The 26,342-nt window shown below is 44.0% G+C and overlaps 1 protein-coding gene across 1 annotated transcript in view; it reads right to left on the bottom strand.

The window, feature by feature from the left end:
• Positions 1 to 26,342, bottom strand: part of LOC123751021 (uncharacterized) — a 78,672-nt gene that overhangs the window by 15,830 nt on the left and 36,500 nt on the right. Inside the window, exon 4 of the mRNA XM_069333209.1 lies at positions 6,805 to 6,981. Within this exon, the coding sequence (XP_069189310.1) occupies positions 6,805 to 6,981 (177 nt within the window). The remainder of the gene's footprint in view (positions 1 to 6,804; positions 6,982 to 26,342) is intronic.

Genomic DNA, 26,342 nt, shown 5'->3' with positions numbered 1-26,342 from the left:
ATGACTACACTAGATAAAACTAAAATACAATTGAAAGGCCTACAATGTCACTTGACAGAGTTAATCAACCAATGTGACAACTGGGTGGAAACAGACCCAGTTGATCTCATATCGCTGGAAATCTCAGCAAAGATAGCTAACCAGCAATTTAGTAATATTGATCTAGATGACATTGATCTAATCATGTCTGACCTAGCCGACTTTGAAGACAAAATTCCGGCCAGGTTGATTTACTATAAAAAAATGCTTGCAACACAAAATGTTCCTGCTGGATCAGGACATATTTATGGTACACCTATACCCAAGCAAGCACTCAGAACAGATGAAGTACATGAGCTACCTCAAAATGAGGAGATTCCGCTAATCATATCTGACCCTTTCACAGGATCAACAACTGAAGTTCAACCTTCATTTTCTACTGTTTCATCTAACACAACTCACATAATAATACCTTAACAGAATCAGAGCCACTTTCAGAGAGCTCATCTCTATATTCCCTGAATTCTATAAGTGCAATACATGAGGCTACTGAATTAATAAGCCTCCCACATGAACCCAGAAAGCCAAATGGAAGCTGAGATGAACAGACTGTTGGGTCAATGTCTGAAGAGATAACAACCTCTGAAGGCCTTGGCATGCTGTGGAAAGGGAGTGGGAGTCCCTGTGCTATGAATGATATACTTGAGTACTGTAAGATCTCTTATTGATTATGCTGCACATGTCATTTCTTGTTTTGGTAAAGGTAGGATGGGCAATATAGAGAAGGTACAAAATGAAGCCATGAGAATTATCTTAGGATGCCCAAGAAATGCTATGATTGAGATAATGAGGATGGAGTTGAATCTGCAGAGTATTGGAGATAGAATTGTAGAGATAAATGTAGCCTCTGCCATTAGATTAATGAGAGGTGGGGGAGCTAATGAATTAATCCTCTCAGTTCAAAAGGTGGGAAGTAGTGAACAGTGTATGAAGAAGAAGAGAGTATATATGAATAACTTATGTTCTAATGTTATAAAGTATGATGTTATTACAGAGTGTATTGCTGTGCCCAAGAGAAAAGTCACACCACCATGGGAGGATTGTAATGTAGATGTAGTAATTACTCCCTTGCAAAAGAAAAAAGTATGTATGAAATAGGAGAGCTGAGGGCAACATATGATTGTATAATTAGAAAACTGCCTACAGAAAACACTCTACACGTATATTGTGATGGGTTAGTAGTTAGGGATGGGAAGGCAGGATGTGGAGTTTTGATCAAGGAGTACACTGACATCGGCACTGTAGATATTGTTATTGGACGCCCCTTAACTGTCAATGTCTCTTCAACGCAGCCTGAACTCCAAGGTGTATTAGCAGGATTACAGGAAGTAGTCAAATGTGGTAAAAATGCTTGCTTCTTTATTGACAGCAGAGGAGCGTTAGAGTCTTTAAATAGCAGACTCCCAGTATATCAGAATATTGTAATAGAGTGTAGAGAGAATGTTAAGAAATTAGAAAAAACTAGGTATAAAGTAAGATTCATGTGGATCCCTTCACATGTGGGAATACTGTTGAATGAGGTAGTTGATGACATAGCAAGGAGAGCCACTGAAAAAACTCTTCTTGATGTTGTATGTCAGTTAACCTTGAAACAAATAAAAACAAGAATCAAGATGATCCAAGAGGGAGAAGAAATGATAAAGAGAATGGCAATGGTGAACAGTAGTAGCACACTTAAGAATTATTCAATAATAAATACAAATTCGTCCTTCACCTATGGTAAAGGAAAATCTACATGGAAGGATTCAATTTACATGAGATTAAGATTAGGATACAAATATATCTGGCAATACGGTGTTGATGTCAGTGAAAAAGATAAGGAGTGTAAATTATGTAGTATGCCACACGCCCACACCTTAGAACATTATGTTACTAGAGTGTCAACTTATTGATAACTATAGAAATAAGGAAATAAATAGTGTACCACATCAAATTGTTTGGATGTGTGATAATGGTATGATAGACAGTATACTTAGGAGCTACAGGAATTTTGCCCCAAGAGTGTAACAATTATATGCTGTGCTTACTATATTAACCTGCTATGTTAAATGGGATTCTTGTAATGTTATTTGTCTATTTGTACTCACTGAATTTGTGCGCCCCTTGAGGAACTTGAAGTAGAGGGGGGTAGAAATAGCCTAAGCTACTCTATCCCTTTGAGATGTATTTCTTTCTTATCTCAATAAACATACTTGAACTTGGAGGGAGGGATCAGCCACTTTAACCATGGACAGTTCAGACTTGTGCTGTCATCTCCATGATTTGTACCAAACAAGTTATTATCGAAGAATTTCACAACACAAATCAACACCGTCGTTACCAGTGTAGGCATTACGTCCGTGCAGTATACTAAATGATTCGTAGAGCTCATTGTGTAATTTACTGCTATGATTATGCCGTATACAAAAAACGAACACCAGGGTGAGCAATATTCTCATTTCAGTCATTAAAGATCATTATTAATATACATGCAAACAATAATGTCGCAAAATTTAAAGTGTGATTTGTCGGAATGTAATTGGGAAGTGAAGTTTCTACTGTGGCGTCAAGAGGACGTTACTGACCACCCCATCCTGTCCATTACCACACCATCAGCACCAGACCTGAATGTGACTAGCTGCTTACGTGTTCTACACCTATTAATGTTGAAGCCATCTAGTCAGATAAGGCTTCCCCAGTATTAACTAATCCATTGTAGTTGTAATTGTACACTTAGTAATAGTGTAGTGAATGTCTACTAATCAATAATTTTGATTGATTGTATATATATATATATATATATATATATATATATATATATATATATATATATATATATATATATATATATATATATATATATGTTGTACCTAGTAGCCAGAACGTCGTACTCGGCCTGCTATGCAAGGCCCGATTTGCCTAATAAGCCAAGTTTTCCTGAATTAATATATTTTCTCTATTTTTTTTCTTATGAAATGATAAAGCTACCCATTTCATTATGTATGAGGTCAATTTTTTTTATTGGAGTTAAAATTAACGTAGATATATGACCGAACCTAACCAACCCTAGGTTAGGTTAGGTAGCCGAAAAAGTTAGGTTAGGTTAGGTAGTCGAAAAACAATTATTTCATGAAAACCTGGCTTATTAGGCAAATTGGGCCTTGCATAGTAGGCTGAGAAGTGCGTTCTGGCTACTAGGTACGACATTATATATATATATATATATATATATATATATATATATATATATATATATATATATATATATATATATATATATATATATATATATATGTAATAAAAAACCGAGAATGTGTAGGAAACCATTTGTGGGAATAAACTCATACAGTCTTCTTTAAACCTCACACAGTCTGCTATCAGTCAAACATCACACAGTCTGAAATAAATAAATTAACGTAAGAAATAAATCACTAAATAAATGAATATAAACATAAATTGCAATAAAAATAACTCCCACAAGTCAGTTTTCCCCACTTAAGTAGAGTTTAGGCATACACGTGCCTCTTCAGATGCTGGTCACCCTCTCTAGATCGCCGTTAGCTCAGGAATGTTAAAATGAGTCTAGAGAGCTTCTCTTTATCTTTGTAAGGAAGTGTATAGGTTGAGTGTTCAGTCTTCATGCTTCAAAACGATGTGTTCATCATCAAGATTATGTTCAGTCTTAATAACGTCATTTGGTTAGGATAGTGATGGCCGGGATCGTTAGGTTAGGCTTATATTGAAATCATTCGGTTTGCTAGTGCAGTGGTGAACGTCCTCGGCTCACAACCTTGTTACCCAGTAACAAGGGTAACACAGAGAAAATTGGGCACGGTACATTTAAGGTACTACCTGTGTTCACCTAGCAGGGTATAAGGTCCCGGGAGTTAAACTAGTGTTGTGGGGTACATCCTGGGGCAGCCAAGAGGACCTCGTTAGCCATAAGTTCAGGCTTCTTTCCCAGACAACGGCAACTATTAGGTTAGATTAAATTAATAGAATAACTTCGTTTAAGTGTTATAGTAGTATACAATAATATATACTGTTTATAATACACTATAATTATACGTATAGAATCACTGATATGAGGGTGTGAAAGTGAGGCCGCAAAAGCGAGGCCTGGCTGGCCTATAGCGCCTCAGGGTTTTGACCCACAGTGTGGTTGTCAAGTCAGGTCAGGTCAAGACAGGCCAGGTCAGACCAAGTCATGTCAGGTTAGACCAGGTCAGGTCAGGTCACTCCTCACTGAACACCACAACGCTCCAAGGGTCCCCCTCTGGTGCTACAGGTCACTACCAGCCACTATCCTTCACTGATTACCTTACCTTGAGGTTACCTTGAGGTGCTTCCGGGGCTTAGCGTCCCCGCGGCCCGGTCGTCGACCAGGCCTCCTGGTTGCCGGACTGATCAACCAGGCTGTTGGACGCGGCTGCTCGCAGCCTGACGTATGAGTCACAGCCTGGTTGATAAGGTATCCTTTGGAGGTGCTTATCCAGTTCTCTCTTGAACACTGTAAGGGGTCGGCCAGTTATGCCCCTTATGTGTAGTGGAAGCGTGTTGAGCAGTCTCGGACCTCTGATGTTGATAGAGTTCTCTCTCAGAGTACCAGTTGCACCTCTGTTTTTCAATGGGGGTATTCTGCACATCCTGCCATGTCTAATGGTCTCATGTGATGTTATTTCTGTGTGCAGGTTTGGGACCAGTCCCTCTAATATTTTCCACGTGTAAATTATTATGTACCTCTCCCGCCTGCGCTCAAGGGAGTACAGTTTTAGGCTCTTTAGTCGGTGCCAATAGTTTAGATGTTTTACTGAGTGGATTCTAGCAGTAAAGGATCTCTGCACGCTCTCCAGGTCAGCAATTTCTCCAGCTTTGAAAGGTGCTGTCATTGTGCAGCAGTACTCCACTCTAGAGAGCACAAGCGTTTTGAAAAGTATCATCATCGGTATAGCATCTCTAGTGTGAAAAGTTCTTGTTATCCAACCTGTCATTTTTCTTGCAGTTGTGACGGCTACTTTATTGTGTTCTTTAAAGGTAAGGTCTTCCGACATGAGTACACCCAGATCTTTTACATTGCCTTTTCGTTCTATGTTATGATTTGCCTGAGTTTTGTACGTGGTTTCCGTTTTTATATTTTCATTTTTTCCATAGCGCATGAGCTGGAACTTATCTTCGTTAAACACCATATTATTTTCTGTAGCCCATAGAAAGACCTGATCTACATCTGACTGGAGGTTCGCCGTGTCCTCTATGTTGCCTACTCTCATGAAGATCCTAGTGTCATCTGCAAAGGATGATACAGTGCTATAGGTTGTGTTCTTGTCTATGTCCAATATGAGGATGAGAAAAAGTACTGGAGCAAGCACAGTACCCTGGGGGACTGAGCTCTTCACGGTTGATGGGCTGGATTTTATTTTGTTGACTATTACACATTGGGTTCTGTTGGTCAGGAAATTGTAGATCCATCTGCCTATTTTTCCGGTAATTCCTTTTGAACGCATTTTATGTGCAATAACACCATGGTCACATTTATCAAAAGCTTTTGCGAAATCTGTGTAAATTACATCAGCGTTTTGTTTGTCTTCCATAGCATCTAATGCCATATCATAGTGGTCCAGCAACTGCGACAGGCAAGAGCGCCCTGTTCTGAAACCATGTTGTCCGGGGTTATGGAGATGCTGTGATTCCATGTATTTTGTGATCTTACTTCTTAGTACTCTCTCAAAAATGTTTATGATGTGCGATGTTAGTGCTATTGGTCTGTAATTTTTTGCCTCTGCCTTATTTCCTCCTTTATGAAGTGGTGCTATCTCTGCTGTTTTTAGTATATCAGGAATAACGCCAGTATCTAGGCTTTGTCTCCACAGAATGTGGAGGGCCTGCGATAGTGGTTTTTTACAGTTCTTTATGAATATGGAGTTCCAAGAATCCGGGCCTGGTGCAGAGTGCATAGGCATACTGTTTATGGCTTCTTCAAAATCCAGTGGGGATAGGGTGACGTCTGATATATGATTTGATGTTGGTATCGTATCCATGAAAAATTCATTTGGGTTATCAATCTTTAGTGTGTTTAATGGCTCGCTGAAAACAGAGTCGTACTGCGTCCTCAGTAGCTCGCTCATTTCTTTGTTGTCATCGGTGAAAGTTCCATCTCCCTTTCGCAGGGGCCCGATACTAGATGTGGTTTTTGATCTTGATTTTGCATAGGAGAAAAAATATTTCGGATTTCTTTCTATTTCACTGATGGCCTTTTGCTCTCTTTGCCTCTCCTGGGTTTTGTATGATTCTTGTAGCTTCCGTTCAATTGCTTCTATTTCTCTACCTAACCTTCTTCGCCGTTCTTGAGATAGGGTGCGACTCTCAAGTTGTTCCGCGATTCGTTTTCTTCGCCTGATAACATAACACTCAGCACTTGTCATAAGACAAGATCTTGTAAGGTTGTTCTGGACCATTGTGAGAACAAAGGCAAACTTGTGAGTGAAGTGAAGGTACAGAGTTGCAAGCAGTTGAACATAAACAAGGCCATTTAACTAACAATTTGTGACAACCGTTGGGTGTTCAATTGACATAAATCATTGCTAAACTGAATGTGATGACTGTAGAGAGAGGTGGAATCTGTGTGAAATATTAGTTAAATCAAAATTCTAGAACTGTTCAACCTATAATTTGCAAAAACGAGGAATTTGTTCAAGCAATATATTTGTAAATAGTAATGCTGTAGACATTGGCATTGAAATACACAAAACGGACTTTTGTTTAGTGACAATTTCTGATGTAAATACTTACTGACTAAGTTGATGTAGCCGAGAGCGTCAGCGTAGGCGTTGGCGTCGCGGAACACAACAAGATCAGCCCCTCTGGCAGCACAGAACTGTCGAGCAGCGGCCCAAGTCAGCTTGTCAGACACAGCCAGCAGGAGGCAGGTGTCCCCAACTCTGGAGAATGGTGCTGTACACTGATCGCCTGCAAGTTGTCCACTGTTTTATTACACGTAGCCTCTTCTACTGGTACAATTACAACACAAAGTTTAATGTAGTTATAAAATTATAGCATGTAGTCTGCTGAATTTTTTTATTTTTTTTTTATTTTTACATGCAAGCATGCAATTTAAATACAATAAAAACAAGAAAAGTACATAGAAAACATAACAAAACAAAACAAAACAATAAACCACCGGCCAGAAGGGCTGACAGCACATGGCAACAAATTACAAACACGAGAAATGCAAGAGCATACATCAAAAGAGAAAACAATGTCAAACATGCAAGCACAGTAACATTATAAAACAAAACAGTATAAAACAAAGCAAACATCAAGAGGTATAACATGAAACATAACAAGAAAATCACAATAAACAACAAACAAAACAAAAATTACAAGTATAACGTGTAATGCAATAATAAAACACCAGTACAAGGTAGATCACAGAAACAAGACATGAATAAAAACACTCACACCAAACCAACCGCCTCACAACAAACAAAGGGAGAGGCTAAAAGATACACTAATAATAAACAAGCAATCAATGCAATCAAGAAAATAAAACATAGCAACATACACAACAACAAACAAGCACTGGCCTGAAGGACCGAGAACAAAACACAACATAGAGGACATCATGAAATAGAACAAGAAAATCGCACAGCACACAACAAGCCAAAAATAAAAACAAACAATAATGATAAAAACAAAAATAAAAATAAAAACAAAAAACAACACAGTCTAACAATGCATAAGTAGAACACACATGGCAAAGTAACAACACAAGAGCAAATACAGAAATAAAATCGCCCTCACCAAAACACCGGCCTCGCAACAAATAAGGGAGTGGCACGGGCACAGAATACAATGGGGCAAACAAAAGGCCATAGGGGCACACAACACTACAGTAACATGAAATCAGCTGACATATTTGCCCGGGAACACGACCCGGGGGAACCGCACATTGAATGCCTCCCAATGCAGCCACCTCCCCCAAGAGGCTTGACCCTCAACCGGGGACACCATGTCATCCAGAACGCCGGCAACAAACACCCGCAAACAGGGAACCCAGACAGTGTCACACCAGAGGCGAGTAACTGCCACCCTACGCCATACACCGGGAACCTCCCCATCATGAAAGTCCTCCGGCCTTTCAGACAGCAGGAACTCAGCAACCACGGCCTCCAGTTCCCCAAGTCGCAACCCCACAGGAGAGAGCCGGACAGAGGGCACCACCACAGGCGCACCTGCGGCCACGGGCACACCACCAGACGACTGCAGGGAACCAGGGCGGCGGCATCCTTTCATAAAGTCACTACCAGGCCACGCCCAGCACCAGCATCTGCATTATCCCTGGCAGCGGAAGCCACCACACCCCACTGTGGAGAGCCCCCTGGCGGGGAAGAAACAGAAGACACACCCGAGACACGAGCACCAGTACCAGCAGGCACATATACCTCCACCACCACCAACCGTGGAGACAACGACACATCCGGATCCACACCGTCAACACCCGAAGACCCACAGTCACTGAAGTCCCCAACATCGGCCCAGGCAGTAGACGAACGCCTGGAACGTTTGGGCTCCGGCCGGATATCGTCAGAGCCGGAAGCAGACCCAGAAACACGGGCACCACTAGCCGGACGAACCGACGCCCGACACAGAACGGCAGCAGCCTCTACCACAGGGGGAACCGGACCACACACAGCAAGAGGCTCCACAGCCACCCCAGCACCCAGCACAGTAGGGACCCGAGGCGAGGATGCAGGGCCAGGCTCAGCAGCCGAAGACGAGGGAGCAGACGGCGATGCCTCACAGGGAGCACCAGGAAGGCCCACTGGAGCAACAGGGCCAATGACAGGAGCAGGAGTATCATTCGACGGCACTACAACATCCGGAGGAGGATCTGCGACAATCGGGGGGACGTCGGGTGACGTTGGGGGGAGCCTCATCAGCTAGCGGGACGTTCACCTCCTCACCCCCGGAGTCCTCCTCCAGAGGGAGCGACGGGAAATCCTCTTCTCAGAACAAGTTGATGGGAGCAACCGGAGTCGCAACGCACCCAGCAGCCTGATGCTCCATCAAGCCACACCGGAAACAGGTACGGGGTTGCCGGGCATAGTACACCCGGACGTAGTACCCCATAAGCCGGACCGAAGATGGAATATCCAACCGCAGGCGCATCCCCAAGGTGCGAATGTTCGTCCGCCTACCCGCATACCGCCCTGAGGAGAGCCTGTTCACCCTCACACTGACGACCACCCCATACCTCTGAAAGTAACGTCGGAGGAGGTCCTTGGGAAACTCCAGGGGCGCCCCATGCACACTGACATAAGTCAGGGCACCACTACGGTTCGAGATGGACACAGAGCCGGCACCACCCGACAATGGCAACGAACGCCCCTCGTAACGACGGAGGAAGTCACGGTACTCCTCCTCCATCACAAACTTGATAACAACCCTGTGGGCAGTTACCAGCTCAACACCGTAGACTGCCATCACAGGAACACGGAGCATGTCGCACATCACCATTTCAATGTCCACATACCCAGCACGACCAGTGAACTCCAGACCCACGGAGTTTACCCATACAATTGGAGGAAGATGGCCTCCTATGGCAAGCTCGCCACGTCAACATGCAGCCAGTCAGCAACAGCAGGGGAGGGGCAGAGACGCCCACACCTCCTGGCGACGAAAACGGCAAACACCCCAAACCACCAGAGGCCAGGCGACACGTCTGTACCTCATGGCAGCTCCAGGTGGACTCTTAGTCTGCTGAAATGAAAGAATTATAACACATAGTCTTCTATAGTGGTACAGTTATGACAAACACGTAGCCAGCTGTAGTGGTACAATTAAAACACATAGCCTGGTGTAGTGGTACAATTATAATGCATAGCCTGCTGTAGTGGTTCAATAAAAACACATAGCCCTCTGTTGTGGTAGAATTATAAAACATAGCCTGCTATAGTGGTACAAATAAAACACAAAGACAAACTCTACTGTGCTTAGCACCTGGCTATATCCTCTTATGGTGAGGTGGTTAGGTGACGTGGATAAATGACATTACATGGGGGATATTAATTAGGTATTAAATGTATCAATATAGAGTGTGACATGTTGACAGCTTATGTTCTTCTTGCTGCTTCCATACCTGTTGCAGAATCATTCGGTCCAACTTGTGTGTTGGCCCGTGGTCTTGAATTGGGTGAGTGTAATTGTGTATTTTGCTGGTTATTAATTGCTGGTCTAGATTTCTTGATATACAGCGCTTCACTGATGTCTATTGTATTGTCATTATATCTATCAATTATTTAAGTGTTGCTCGTCAAAATATCCCAGATGATCGTGTCGTTGTGTGTGGTGATAATATGTTCTTGTTGTCTGCTAGCCTATCAGGTCATGGTAATGGGGGGTCTCTGGCAAACAAATGCTGGATCAGGTTCTCCCTCTCTTGCGGGAATTGATACAAAGCTAGATAAATTGACAGGCATGAACACAAAACTAGACAAAGTTGTCTCAGGGATCTCAGGGGTTCATGCCAAACTGGATGAGGTATGTGAGGGTTTGAGGCGTCTCACAAACGCTATCATATTGCCTCGTGGCCAATGCACCCCATCACCTAGGCGGAGTAATAATTGTTACCTATGTGGGGACGAGGGTCATTTTGCTCGCAATTGCCAAAGATCCCAGAACGGCTGGGATGAAGGCCGCAAACAGGGGGAACATGCCGACAATATGTTTCATGTTTCATTCAACGAGGAGAATTCGTCTTTAAACATGGACGGGTCGGCTCAACAGGTCTAAATCCGACCCAGCCACCACCAAGTCCACAACGTCTACCTAGGGTACGTCCGCGGAATGTTGTAAGTAGTCTAATGTTAAAAGTCAATGATATTCACTTTTCTTCTTTGAATATCCCTGCAGAGGGTCAGCAGGTTTCATCTATGCAGGCTGAAAGCTCACCACCTGAAGTTCCCTCAATGCTAGAGTGCAGGACCAGGGGAGTGAGCATACTACAGAACCACACACTAGTAGAACAACCTGATCAAGGGCAGGAGACTGCCCAGACAAATATCCAACCTTCAGAGGAGGGGGTTAGAAACAAGTACTCGTTCAGACATTAGTATTGTTTCGGACTCAGGGGCAGAAGCAGCAGATAAGGACAAGGATGATCAGCAGAGTTTGGCTGCACTAGGTGGGAACACATCGGGTAAAGCTCCTTCAGTGTTCCAGTGCAGGACAGAAGTGGCACTTCAGAACCTTGCCTTTACTGCACAAACAAGCCAGGATCAGGAAGTGATTCTGTTGAACATCTAACCTTCAGGAAGATTAATTAAGAATGTAGAACAAAGACATGATGGTGTCTCCTCATCTCATTTTAAGGGAGAAGTTAGATTACAGGAGCTGCTCAATGGGAAATGTAATTATAGCAGGAGGAACCACAGGAAGGCGCCAATTCCTTACAAGAAGTGGGGCTTTTTACAACACAAATCGAAAAGGCGTCCTCAGAAGAAAATAAAAGAAAAACTAGCAGTAGGTCAGTTTCTGGAAGGTATAGATCTAATTGCTTTCCCTTGGGATCCTGGGGATGAGATGTGTGGAAAGTGTTGCTCTGTCAAGGAAGGAACCATAACCAAGGAGCAGCGCTTAGGTGTGAGGACCATTACTAGGGTGAATCCCTAGGAGTGAATCTTAAAAGAAAGAAAGAAAAAAAAAGGCTGCAGTGTAGTGTGTAGTGTAAATAAATCATGATCAGTTCAGTGCACAAAAATAGTATTACTTCGTTCAATCACAAGAATTAGATCAACCAACACCATGTCAATACAATAATCATGAACAATTTCACTAAGAAGTACTTACTGTATTTAAATTGTTAGATATTTTCTTTTAGTCAAACCAGAGACTTTCTCTTCTATTACTATTTATACTGTTCCATCCCTCAATGTGAAGCCGGTGGAGGGTCCTTTCCAAAAAGACATACTAAGTTTAATATAAGTTTCTAATACACCCCTTATTTTATAGGGACAGGGGGAGTGTGGAGGGAACCACATTCAAAGTGCCCGCCAGAGGGAATATCTCTTATGCTAGGTGCTCCTGATTGGTGGACGGCGGCCCTGTGCAGTGACTGTGCGCATCTCCCCCCGAGCACGCCTGAGGGCAGAGAAGAACCGCACCGCACCGAAGACACACCTGTTAGTGACGCCTCCTGGACATTGGTCATCAGCACCTTGTATTGGCCAGCTATCATTGGACCTCGCCCCTGAGAAGCCGTCATATTGCTTCCGCCCTCCCATAGAAAACTCCAGCTCAAGATGAGCAACTGTTTTCCCTGTTTTCTTTCCATTTCTGTGTATGTTGATTACCACGTGGTTGGTCGGCCATAACCCCTAGGCCACCGCCTCCACACAGCTCACCATTGTTATTGGAGACCCTGTGCTTCCGGGAAGCAAGAAAAAACAAGTTCACTGAGCAGAGAAGTGTCAAACTTGTAGAATCGGTCGGCGGCGCTGGAGAGGCGCCGCCTGGTGCTTGAGGGTCTGGAGGGTGTGGCGGGCAGGCCTAGCTGTGACCGGGTCACGTTCACTGAGGATTTTGGAGGGACGACACCGTTCCTGGGGCAAGGAGCAACGCCTTGTGGAAGGGACGAGTGTGTGCATACAGTGATTAGCTCAGTGTACACTGGTGAACCAGGATTGGAATATCTGGAAGTCTGGGAGTAGTTCAGCGACGACGTGAAGACTTCATGACACCTGAGGACTGGTGGAACATTCCTGGATCGTCAAGGACCGATTCAGGAAGCGTGGGAACCTCACACCATCGAGGAACAGGAGTTGTAAGCCAGGAATGTAAAGGTAGATCAATTTCCCTCCCTTTACCCTTTGTTTGAGTAGGCTAGATAGGCCACGATATTTACCTATGTATGTTACAGTATAACATTTATACATTAGTAGTAGGATAGGCTGCATGGCAGCTTGTGTCCAGGACTGTTGAAGAGGACAGTGTGTATGGACGATAGGGCAGTTGAAGAGGTTGTAGCCGACGTCGACGAAGAGGCCCCTCTGTGAGAGAATGTGTGGCTCCTTTTTAATCTGCCCAGTTGAAGGAGTTGTTGGAGGTCGTGAAAGAAGAGATGCTGATGATCTCCATATTGTTTATTCTCATTTTCCATTCCTGTATTGATTTTAATTGTATATGTGATCATGTAGCTTATGTCAGTAAGTTCACATACTTTATGATTGTGTTTAAGTGTGCCTCCATAATAATCTCTATGAGCATACACGAGGGTTATCATAGTTCCACCTAGCCAACACCAAGTTTTCTACATAACTTCTTATTGGCTGGAATGTGGTGAAGCAGCACAGACTTATATAAAAGTGTACCCACGGCCATCCGACCAGTATCAGAGCCGGAATGGTGGCAACACTTTGGCTACAAGCAATGTAGTGGCTGGAGAGAGGTAAAGCCACATAGACTTTTATGGAAGTGTACCTTGGGCTGACAGACTAGTATCAACTCTGCAGGAGCAGCAACACTTTGGCAACAAGCAGTATAGAGTACACCCACTGAACTGCACTGCTGGGCTGCAGGTATATTGACCCAGCTGGCGACCTTGTTAAAAGAAGATAGAGAAGGCAGGCGGGAAAGGAATTCCTGCAACTTTTGTCTGGCAGGCAAGACTCAGGGGAAGTTATTGTTAAAAGGTAAGCATGGGTTTTCCTTCACTTCTCCCCGGATCTAGGCCGGAATTGCTAACAGCAGTTTCCCTATGGTTGACTGAAGGGCTCCAAGGGTGAATCAGTGGCACCTCCAGTGATGGGAGCAAAGACCTGCGGTGGTGGGTATTACTGGTCCTCTCCTGTGGGACCAAGCGACTCTGGTGTGTCCCGAGAGTCGGGGGGGTTGAGTACTTTGCCTTCTGAGCCCCTTGCAGCCGATTGCTAGCGGAGTCACAGCCCACCCCCCCGTGACAAGAACTGGCGACCTTGCCAGAATACATTTGTCGAGGTACAGTGTTGCCAGGGTACTAATACAGTGTTGCCAGTGAATTCAGTGATAGTGTTACCCAACCAGCTAAGGGACTGAAACGGTGAAATTAGCCCCAACTAACTTGTCTGTGCTGTTGTGTATGCTCGATAACATAGAGATGGAGGAGGATAAAGTAAAGAGATTTATTGAGACAAGGGATGAGAAAATTTTGAAGGAGTGTACCAAAGCTCAGCTCAAACAAGTTGCAAACCACTTTGGGATCAGATTGAGGACAGCTTAGGTAGCGGAGCGTAGGATAGAGATCATAGCACAGCTCACAGCTCGAGAGGAAATGACGGGCGAGGAGCCGTCCCAAGAAGGGCCGTCTCAAGGCGAGCCGTCCCAAGTAGAGCCGTCCCAAGCCCCTACTAGTGTGGCCAGAACTTGCAATGAACGTGGAAGCAGCGGAGGATCCATTAGTAGCAGGAAGAGCGTGCAGCTGGAGTTAATGCGAATGCAATTCGAGGCCCAACTGTGTCGAGAGGAGAGAGAAGCACAGCTGCAACAAGAAGAAAAAGAGGCACAGCTGCAACGAGAAGAAAGAGAGGCACAGCTGAGACGAGAAGAAAGAGAAGCGCAGCGTGAAGAGCGAGAAAGAGAGGCACAGCTGAAACGAGAAGAAAGGGAGGCGCAGTTGAAACGAGAAGAAAGAGAGGCACGGCTGAAACGAGAAGACAAAGAAGCCCAGCTACAAATGCGGCGAGCCGAGAAAGAGTCGAACAGGGAGGTCGACTTGAGGTGTGTTGAACGTGGGCTAGTCTCGATACCTGCACGTCAGGATGATCTCAAGGCCCGAGAGCGCAATCTACCCACCTTTGATCCTCTGGAGACCAAGGCTTTCTTCGGCCATTTTGAGAGGATAGCAACATTGAAGGAATGGCCGGAGGAGGATTGGGCTGCGTTAGTGCAGAGTAGATTGACTCATGAGGCCAGATCGAGGCTTATAACATGTTGGACATTGAGGAGTGCGCCATATACGACACAATCAAGAAAGCGGTGCTCATCTCGTATAGACTAACCCCGGAGGTCTACAGGGAACGCTTCCGTTATTGCACAAGGGCATCAGGAAGATCATATGCTGAGACTGCTCGGGACATGGAGCGCAGGTTTCTACGATGGCTGAAGGCTGAAGAGGTAGAGACGACAAAGGAGCTGAAACAGAGGATTGTTATGGAAAAGTTCATGTCGATGCTCCACCCGGAACTCAAGGTCAGAGTAAAAGAGGCAGGAATAAAGGACCTTAAAGCTGCAGCAGACCGAGCCGACATGCTGGAGGAGGCATTGCATCTCAGAAGGGGGGGACTGCCCAGACACTCGCCTTACCCAAGGTTTGGAGAGAACTTCAAGAGTTCAGGAGGAGTGAGGACGGGCAGGGACTCTCCCAAGAATAGTACGCCTAGATCGGCATACATAAATCGGTTCAAGAGCTTGAGAGACGCGGGGAGAAGCCCCAAGCTGTGAGCAGTGGACCGAGCTCGGGAGCCGGAGGTGTTGCCCGGGAACCGACGACAGGAAGTCCGAGGAGGGCCCAGGGAACCCCTACTGTTGGTGCTACCAGGGTGACTGGTAGAGGGTCGCCTAGGAGAGGTGACCGGTGTTACAACTGTGGGGGGTGACGGCATTTTGCAAGGGAATGTGGTAGCCCCAGGCATGGGGCGAACGTGGCTTTTCGCAAGACTAGAAAGCGAAGGAGACAATGATACCTTAGATGATATGCCAGTGATGAGGTAGAAGAGGATTCACCCCTTTGTGTGTGAGGGGATGGTGAAGATAAAAGGAGCTGATCCTGTACCAGCAAGGATGCTGAGGGATACGGGATCCAACTTCACCCTTGTTAGTGAATGCCTCTTCCTCGAGGATTACAGAAGTTCCAGTACAGGGGAAGCCCTGATAAGAACGTTCGGGGGACAAGTGAGGATACCCCTTCATAAAGTGACTCTTTATTCAGACTATGGTTGTCAGACTCTCGTGGTAGGGGTCTGTGCTACACTGCCCAGGATGGAAGCTCAGGTGATACTAGGGAACGACTCCTGTGGGGGATGTGTTCTCCCGAATTTGATTAAGGGTGAAGAGTGTACAGAGCCCTATTGACAGAGCAGCACGATGTGTGGGAACCGACCTGTGAGATTTATATTTACGTTAATTTATATACTTCGATAGCAATTTATATAATGTTAAGTGGACTGTATTTCTGCAATAATCTCATAATCTCACAAATCGATCCTCTACACATTAGGGGGGGTTTATTAGTTTATATATATATGCAGCCAATCAAACTACAGTATTAACTACATACATTATTAAACATTGAAGAGGTTCCTTATCTTATAGTACAGCAGGCTAGTCCACCAGGTATAACTAGGGTGTAGACACCAAATTATCCTCTTTGAGGTAGCTTCCATATCACCCAGTAACTGGTGCACAAATCTTGCATCCTCGTCTTGACCTGTCAAAAGTGCGCTAGCTGTGAAGCCAGAATCCTATATATGACAAGCTATATCAGAGAAAACACTATACAGTACATGGAACATTAAAGACCTGGCTTAATTACCTTTAGTTTGAGGCGATTTCGCGATCTAACCGGGTCACCCTATATCCTGACATTAATGGCCATAAATGAATGATAAACGGGTTTCGGATAGACTTAACTTGAATTGTAGACATCGTGTTGGAGATGGTACCTTTGGTTTCCATAACACTACGTCCAAGTAAAATTAACAGGAGCCGAATTTGCTCCTGTGTGAGCCTCTGGTCTCAATATACAATGGCTGTTTAACACTCCATACTATTGACGTTACTGGCCGACATTGTCCAGAATGATAGGAGCCGAATTTGCTCCACACGTCTCGGAGGTGACACAACAATGGCTGTCCCCCTTCCCCACTCACTGACGCCTGGCCTACTTGTCCAGATGTCAGAAAGTGATAGAAGGGTCACATTTACTCTACTTTAATATTGATAATTAAGTTAATTTATATAAGATGTTTTTATGATGGTAAAGTCCAAAGACTAATGTATTTAAGAATAATTCCCAGCAGAATAGCTGGTCAATTTATAATGGTATGTGGTGATGATATCCCGTTTTCTTTAGACGGTAATTCCACTACAAGTTACGTTTTCTATGGGTAACTTGTTGGTAATACAGCTATTATCTGTATGATATTAAATGGTGTCGGATTTTCCGACATAATTCCCCAGGGGGCTGCTCACGGGTCGAAGTCCTGATTAGAACAGACGAACACCGATACTCCTCCATCGAATTATTACATTAATTTGATGTTAGTAGTTAGTAATCACACATTTGTGTGTCTGTTCGTACAGGACGGATGTCCCGTACTAGAGTTGCAGGGGTTAGAAGTCTAATGCGATTTCATTTCCCTGTCAACTCTTGAAAGGCTAATATTCAAGCCTTATTACATATTATTTAACCCAGAAGACTGGATGTGATCAAGTACTACAGTCAAGTATGATTCAGGGACTGCAGTGAGATCAGTGACATTAGATATAACTTGAAGTTTCTTCAGGTAACTGGTCACTGATATATAAACACTGAGGCCCATGGAATACATCTTGATTAAATAATAAATGTATCAAATCAGTCATCAGATTTATTAGGGTTTAATTTAGTTAATTGATTCAGATGATTGAATAGCTCATCATTAAAGTAAAGTATGGTTCTGAGACTGCAGTGGGTTCAGTGACATTGGTCGCAGTGACTTGTAGCTGTTTTAGGCTACTGTTCACTGATTTGCCACTGAGGCCTCATGAACTCATCTCCAGCTTTAAATGATGATACTAACATCAACTTCTGTTGGTATAGTCAGCTGTAATCTCCTTAGTATAATGCTACTGGAGAAATATAATCAGCTGACAAATTTAGATTTCTACTGGTATTGTTTATCTGCAGGCATAGGTCTCCTCAGGCTTGATACTGGGCCTGAGAGTAATTTACCTCCTGCAGAGTTTAACATGGTTATACCCTGATATTTAGTAGGGCTACCGATGAATCGATGGCAATAGTCTGTCCCTACAAGGAGATCGAAGTCGGTGAGGTGATCAGACTTAATATTATCTGCCAATTTTATTCCTCTATTTCTCAGGAATTTGGCTGTTGCTCTCAGACCTTGAACTTGTAGGTCTACTGGTATTTTGTCCACCACAATGGCTTGTACTCGACAGATGTACCTGCCTAAACGTACTGATGGTTGTACCACCTGGTAGACTTGAGGTCCTGCATCTGTTACAAACCCTGAGATGTTGAATGACATCTGGGCTACAGGCCTTAATTGTAATTCATCTGCCAACTTTTTAGTGATATATGTTCTCTGGGATCCTTGGTCAAACAACCCACGGGTATGGACCTTGGCCCTCTTATTCAGGATGGTAATTTGGGCAGTAGGCAAAGTCGTATTACCTTTAGACTTTGCCGATTGGACACTGTTTGTTTGTTGCACCCTGCAGTACTGTACTGTGGTGGGAATGCTATCTTCCACCTTGGGGTTTGGAGACGTTGTTTTGGTGTCTCTGCACAATGCTGCATGGTGCTGACCTTTGTTACACCTATTACAGGTATGTAATTGGGTATCACAGTCGTTGATGTTATGTTTCCTGAGGCACCTCGTGCAATGTTGCAAATCTTTGAGTCGCTCAACACGGGCGTCACTATCAGGAAAATTAGAGCAGTGGTACATTGAATGTTTCTCATTGCAGAACAAACATGTTCCATAGCTTCCAGTACCCTTTGGTGTCACGTTCTTGGGTGACACAGTAACTATAGGCTTGGAAGGTCCCACTGCATATACGCCCACACTGCCACTGTTCCACTTTGGTGTTGAATTATATTGTCTAGATTGATTTGGAGCACCTTTGGTACTCTGTGGTTTACTATTATTGGTTTCTGAGGGTTTACTTGGTGGTTTTAATTTGTCATGTGTTCGTAATTGATGAACTACTGACTTTAAACCTTCAGATATTTCATTCATGGATAAGATGCTTTTATTGTAATGAGCACTTATTTGTCTCAATATGTCCCTAGGTATTTTCTCCTGGACAATTATTTTCAAGACCCACTCAGCCCCGTTTGCATCTGCTGTCAGGCTGAGGGCATTGATCAATGATTCTACCTCCAGCTTGAAGACTTGGAGTGAATCAGCTGAAGCCTCCGGTGGGGGTAAATGCAACAGCTCATGAACTAAATGTGATGTTCTTACTTCTGGATCAGCATAATTATCCTTGAGGAGTTTTACTGCCAGATCATAGCCATCATTAGTTAATCTCAGATGGGATACTACTGTTTTAGCCTCACCTGATAATTGACCTTGCAAATAAGAGAATTTACTACTCTTTGGTAAAGATTGTTTTGAGTCTACAAGGTCAACGAATTTGTTCCAAAATTCGTCCCAATCTTCCTCATCTTTTCCTGAGAAAGTGGGTAAATTAATTGGAGGGAGTCGAGCTTCTGCTTGACTCGTATTAGATGCAACTGTTGTTGTTGTTGCTGTTGCCTTGTTCTGGGCAATTAATTTGACATAAGGCTGTAACGTGGCCTGAGTGTGATCTTCATAATTCGCAAGATCAACCATAATGTCGTCTATTTCTGTTTCTGATAAATTAGTGTTGGCAAGTTCAGCCACATATGTTGCTATTTGACATTTGATTTGCTCAAATTTACCTGCAGCTGCTTGATAATAGCTTTCCAGGTCAGCATAATCAACTTGAGATTGTTGTGACAAATCTTCACATTTCTTGATCTGTCTTGTTAAGTGGCCTTTAAGACCTGCAAGGGTTCTTTTCATTCTCCCTGCATTATTCATACTGGCTAGTTGGAGAAGCCTTGTGGGACTTGTACTTGGGCTGCTCATAATACTGAACAAGCTCTAATGGTAGCCTAGGGTTAATTCTGCACTCACTAGGCAATAATCCTACCTCTACTAGAGGTTAGCACTTAAAATTAATACACATTATATATATACAATCATACACACTAATGATTTGAGTGATAAACCAGTGTCACTGGAAGTACCTTTAGGTTAGCTCTTCTATATCACCCTAGGATGGAATTGACACTAATTAATCACTCAAAGGTGTAATGATCATAAGTAAATTATTATATATACAACTCAACTCGAGTTGATAAAAATTACACCCAAAATAGGGTCTGGACCATTCATTAATGGTGTTAGGTTGTTGAATATAGTACAACTGACTATGGTAATAATGGGACTAGGATGAACGATAATAGTTCAACTAGTCAATGGTTAATATCCTACCCTGTTGTGGGTTGGCAATTAGTAAATATTATACTGTGATCACTAGTGCAATATATATTAAATAATTCTCTATTTTGGAGAAATAATATACACAATTATTGATAATAGCCTCTTAATTAGCCTCTATGAAACTTCTAATATTATCAAGAAGTATTAAATATTATTAGTGACCTCGCGAAATAAACTCCACAAAATTCGTGGATAATCTCTCGCGAAATGTAACACCACGAAATCCGTGAACAATCTCGCGACACAGTCACTAATTTGGCTGGTTTCTATATTAGCGCTGTCATTTCACGAAATAACACGCCACCAAATATCTGTGGGTGTGCATGAAACCGCTGACGAAGCTGAACTGGGCTGAGGGAGGCTACTGAGCTCCCTCGAGGCTTCGCCGCTGTCTTTGACTGGCTTTGTTTAAATAACACTGCACTAGTATATTTAATGAATCCACTGGTTAACTGGTTCATCCGGTACTAAGATGACCAAATGTGGGTTCATAGGACCAAATATTCCGGTTCCGAAGGTCCAAATAATGTGGGAACCGACCTGTGAGATTTATATTTATTTAATTTATATGAATTTATATTTACGTTAATTTATATACTTCGATAGCAATTTGTATAATGTTAAGTGGACTGTATTTCTGCAATAATCTCATAATCTCACAAATCGATCCTCTACACATTAGGGGGGGTTTATTAGTTTATATATATATGCAGCCAATCAAACTACAGTATTAACTACATACATTATTAAACATTGAAGAGGTTCCTTATCTTATAGTACAGCAGGCTAGTCCACCAGGTATAACTAGGGTGTAGACACCAAATTATCCTCTTTGAGGTAGCTTCCATATCACCCAGTAACTGGTGCACAAATCTTGCATCCTCGTCTTGACCTGTCAAAAGTGCGCTAGCTGTGAAGCCAGAATCCTATATATGACAAGCTATATCAGAGAAAACACTATACAGTACATGGAACATTAAAGACCTGGCTTAATTACCTTTAGTTTGAGGCGATTTCGCGATCTAACCGGGTCACCCTATATCCTGACATTAATGGCCATAAATGAATGATAAACGGGTTTCGGATAGACTTAACTTGAATTGTAGACATCGTGTTGGAGATGGTACCTTTGGTTTCCATAACACTACGTCCAAGTAAAATTAACAGGAGCCGAATTTGCTCCTGTGTGAGCCTCTGGTCTCAATATACAATGGCTGTTTAACACTCCATACTATTGACGTTACTGGCCGACATTGTCCAGAATGATAGGAGCCGAATTTGCTCCACACGTCTCGGAGGTGACACAACAATGGCTGTCCCCCTTCCCCACTCACTGACGCCTGGCCTACTTGTCCAGATGTCAGAAAGTGATAGAAGGGTCACATTTACTCTACTTTAATATTGATAATTAAGTTAATTTATATAAGATGTTTTTATGATGGTAAAGTCCAAAGACTAATGTATTTAAGAATAATTCCCAGCAGAATAGCTGGTCAATTTATAATGGTATGTGGTGATGATATCCCGTTTTCTTTAGACGGTAATTCCACTACAAGTTACGTTTTCTATGGGTAACTTGTTGGTAATACAGCTATTATCTGTATGATATTAAATGGTGTCGGATTTTCCGACACGATGGACGCTAGCAGTGACGCGACAGAAATTGCGAGAGTGGCATTTCCGGTATACGCGGTGACGTCGAGACAGGGCGTCAGGGAAGATAATGTGAGCGGATCTGGTCACGCCGAGGAGAACAGGCTGGGTGACCTGGGGCTCGATCATTTGTTCCGAGAGGAGGCCAGAGGACACGTGACAAGCGAGGCAGAGTTGGATTGGTGTATCAAAGTTGCTCTCACCAGTCCTCTAGGTATTGACAGCGCCCATCTAGGTGAGCTGCAAAAGGAAGAGTTTCTGGAGTTGATAAGGGAGGCGGAAGAAGGTCTCGCCGGACCCAAGTCACCGACTCACTTCTTCGTGGAGAAGGGAGTGCTAATGAGGCAGTGGAGACCGGTAAGGGAAGAAGTGGTTGATGGTATGCTGAGAGTGAGGCGTCAGGTGGTGTGGCCGGCGTGGTACAGAAACGCGGTACTGAAGCTTGCACAAGCTTGCAGCTGGGAAGAACGTCCCTGCCATCCCGAAAGCACCTTTGGTTCCAGTTCTGCGCTTGGCCAGGCGTTTGAACGCCTAATACTCGACGTTGTGGGACCATTACCTAGGACAAGAAGCGAAAATAATTGCTTATTGACCATCATGTGTATTTCGACGAGATTTCCAGAGGCGATCCCAGTGTGCAAGGTGACATCGAGATGCATTATGGGACACCTTCAGCGATTCTTTGCTTTAGTAAGAGTGCCCAAGGAGAACCAGTCCGACTGTGGAAGTGTTTTCCAATCGAGGTGGTTTAGACAAGCTATTGCGAGCTGGGGAATAGCTCAACTACGATCGTCACCTTATAGACCTCCATCGCAGGGAGCGATTGAGAGGTTCCACTCCACTCTGAAGACTGTCTTAAGAGTGTATTGTGCGGAACAGGGAGCGGAATGGGATGAAGCTGTCTATCCAGCCCTGTTTGCAATCAGAGATGCTATAGTTGAGTTTCCGGAATTCTCTCCATTCCACCTAGTGTTTGGGCACGAAGTAAGAAGCCCGTTATTGATGCTGAAGGAGTAGTTGACGGCAGAAAAGACGTTAGTAACAGTAAGGAGTATGTGCAGAAATTCCATGAATGACTGAAAACGGCGAATGACTTCGCTGCTGAGCACCTGAAGACAGCTCAAGGGAAGATGTCGATCTGGTACGACAAGAAGGCTGTTCCAAGGGAGTTCGAGGCAGAAGCCAGAGTGATGATGTTGCTGCCTGGGAGAGGTAGAGTGACGGAATCACGCTTTGGTAGTCTACACTCGGTTGTTCGGTGTGTGGGTCCTGTATGTTATGAGATCAGCAAGCTGAATCGCCCCCGCAAGACACAGGTATGTCATATCATCCGTTTAAAGCCATACTTCCCAGAGGAGCAAGAGAGTGTAAGAGTGAAGGGAGCAAAATAGTCGCAAGAAGGGAAATTGGATCTGTGTGTGGAGATGAGCCAAATGTTGCCAGCAGAGGAAGGAAAGTGGGCCCATGTCGATGGTTCGTGCCTGTCAAATACAGAAAGTTTGATACATCTAGAAGAGAGGCTGCGTCATCTGGATAAAGAGCAAAGGAGAGCTCTAGTGACCCTGATAAGAAAGAACAAGTCACTCTTCACAGATGTGCCCCAACGGCACAAGAGTGTGGTGCACGAGGTGAACGTGCATGGAGGAAAGCCAATCAAGCAGAGCATTTATCGAGTGAGCCTTAAGAAGAGGAAGATCATGCGACAGGAGGTGGGGCATCTGCTAGCAAATGATCTCGCTGAGCCCAGCAACAGTGAGTGGAGCTCGCCCTGTGTGCTGGTCAAGAAGAGTGACGGATCATATCGTTTTTGCACTTACTATCGCAAAGTGAATTCCATAACCATGTCGGATTCCCACCTAATGCCCCGAATAAGTGATTGCATCGACCAAGTGGGAAACGCAACGTTTGTCACCAAAGTCGACCTGCTGAAAGAGTATTATCAAATTCCGTTGTCTCTGAGTGCAAGAAAGATCTCAGCGTTTGCTACTCCAGACGAATTGTACCAGTACAAAGTGCTTCCGTTTGGTATGAAGAACAGCAGAAGCTGTTTTCAGAGGATGATGAACGAAGTACTAAGAAGGATGGAAGGCTGCGCCGTGTACATAGACGATACTGTGGTGCACGCCGATAGCTGGAAACAACACATGAGTCGACTGAGGGGAGTTGTTCCAACAGTTGGAAGAAGTGAACCTGACAGTTAATCTGGCCAAGACCGAGTTCGGGAAGGCTCGATTAGAATAATTAGGTTTCGTCGTGGGCCAAGGAGAAGTGACTCCAGTAGAACAGAAAGTGATGGCAATCAAAGAATATCCGAATCCTAAGACGAGGAAAGAGTTGTTACGATATCTGGGGATGATTGGATACTATAGAGGATTTTGCAAGAACTTCTCGACAGTGGCACACCCTCTGACTGAATTGCTATCTAAGAACGTTAGATGGAAGTGGGGAGAAGCATGCCAGGAATCCTTCGACAAGACTAAGAAGTTGTTAACCGAAGCGCCAGTGCTGGTTTCGCCTGACTTTGAGTCAGACTTTATCTTGCATGTCGACGCTAGCGATGTGGGGATTGTAACCATGTTAGCTCAAGAGGGGGATGGAGTTCACTGTCCAGTGGCATTCTACACATAGAAATTCGAAAATTACCAGAGGGCATATAATACAGTGGTAAATGAAGCCTTAGCCCTGATCCTGGCACTGAAGCATTTTGACGTCTATGTGGGTGGAGGTACTAGACCGGTGCGAGTGTTCACCGATCATAACCCCTTGACGTTCGCTCACAGAATGGAGAACTCGAACCAAAGGCTGACAAGATGGGCCCTACTGTTACAAGAGTTCTGGTTGGAAATCAGTTACATTAAAGGAAGGGAGAATGTGGTAGCCTATGCCCTCTCCCGGATTTACTAACCGATATGACTCTTGTTTTAAGGGGAGGAGTATGTTACGGAGCCCTCTCCAATTTCTCCCGTATGCCTGCTTTCAGAGTCATATCAGCTTTCTCTACTGATTCTCTGAGATGCAGGGAGTCTGATGATATCTGGTCGGCTCATCAGGCGACCAGGTAGGCCGCCTGATGAGGGAGAAATTTACATTACAAATTTGTAGCTAAGGGGAAAGTGGCGCCCTGATACAAACGAAATGGTTCCCCTTACCTGCAGATCCACCATTTTGTGGAGGGCGCCAGCCGAGTGCAGATTGGCTGACTTAGGTCACAGGCGACCAATCAGAGACCACCGTGACGTCACCGAGTTCCCCTGGCGGCGCCAACGTCAGAGTTGAACTGACTGTGGAGGCAGGAGAATGCGCCTCGATCAGCTCTCGTGGAGTCGAAGTTTCGGGAGCCTTATTCAGTGACTTAAAGCTAGCCATCGCAGCCCACCATTGTTATTGGAGACCCTGTGCTTCCGGGAAGCAAGAAGAAACCAAGTTCACTGAGCATAGAAGCGCCAAAACTTGAAGAATCGGTCGGCGACGACGCTGGAAGGGACGCCGCCTGACGTTTGAGGGTCTGGAAGGTGTGGCGGCCAGGCCTAACTGTGACTGGGTCACGTTCACTGAGGATTTTGGAGAGACACCATTCTTAGGGCAAGGAGCAACGCCTTGTAGAAGGGACGAGTGTGTGCATACAGTGATTAGCTCAGTGCCCACTGGTGAACCAGGATTGGGATATTTGAAACTCTGGGAGTAGTTCAGCGACGACGCTAAAGCTTCATGACCGCTGAGGACTTTTGGAACGTTCCTGGAGGCATCCAAGCACGTTTCTATATAAAACTATATAGATATCACATTTGTGATGGGAAAAAACATGTTTTTTTGAAAAGCTGTGTTTTTCGGCTGTTTTTCATGTGAGGGGAAATCTTTGAAACCTCTTTACTGATTGCTTTGAAATTTTGACACAACATTGCATTCGAATCGGCGAGTGTTTTTACATACCTACTATATACATGCCTCACCTGTGTCAGGAAAAACATTCTTTTTTGGAAAATCAGCGCCATCTGTAAGACGTAAGAGCAATACATGCTGTAATCTCTGAAAGTTCTTCACCGATTGCTTTGAAATTTTGACACAACGTTCCATTCGAATTTGTGCGTGTTTTTATATATCGAATATTTAGATGCCACACCTGTCACAGGTAAAAACATGCGTTTTTTGAAAAACAGCGCCATCTGTTGCACTAAAGAGCAACACACGATATAAAAAATATGTTGCGATTGCATTTCAACTTCTTCGATTCCATTGATAAATTGAATTTTCTGAGATTTTGATTTATTTTCATTTTGATTTAATTATTTTGTGTGACGTTTCATTGTTATTGAGCTGTGTTGCTTACCATACCATTCATTTCATGGGTATAGCTCATTTGTTTTTGTTTTTTTCATTGTTTTT

The sequence above is a fragment of the Procambarus clarkii genome, chromosome 4 (assembly GCF_040958095.1).
Source record: "Procambarus clarkii isolate CNS0578487 chromosome 4, FALCON_Pclarkii_2.0, whole genome shotgun sequence".
NCBI lineage: Eukaryota > Metazoa > Arthropoda > Malacostraca > Decapoda > Cambaridae > Procambarus > Procambarus clarkii.
Note: the sequence above shows the minus strand (reverse complement) of the source record. Positions and strands in the feature narration are given on the sequence as shown.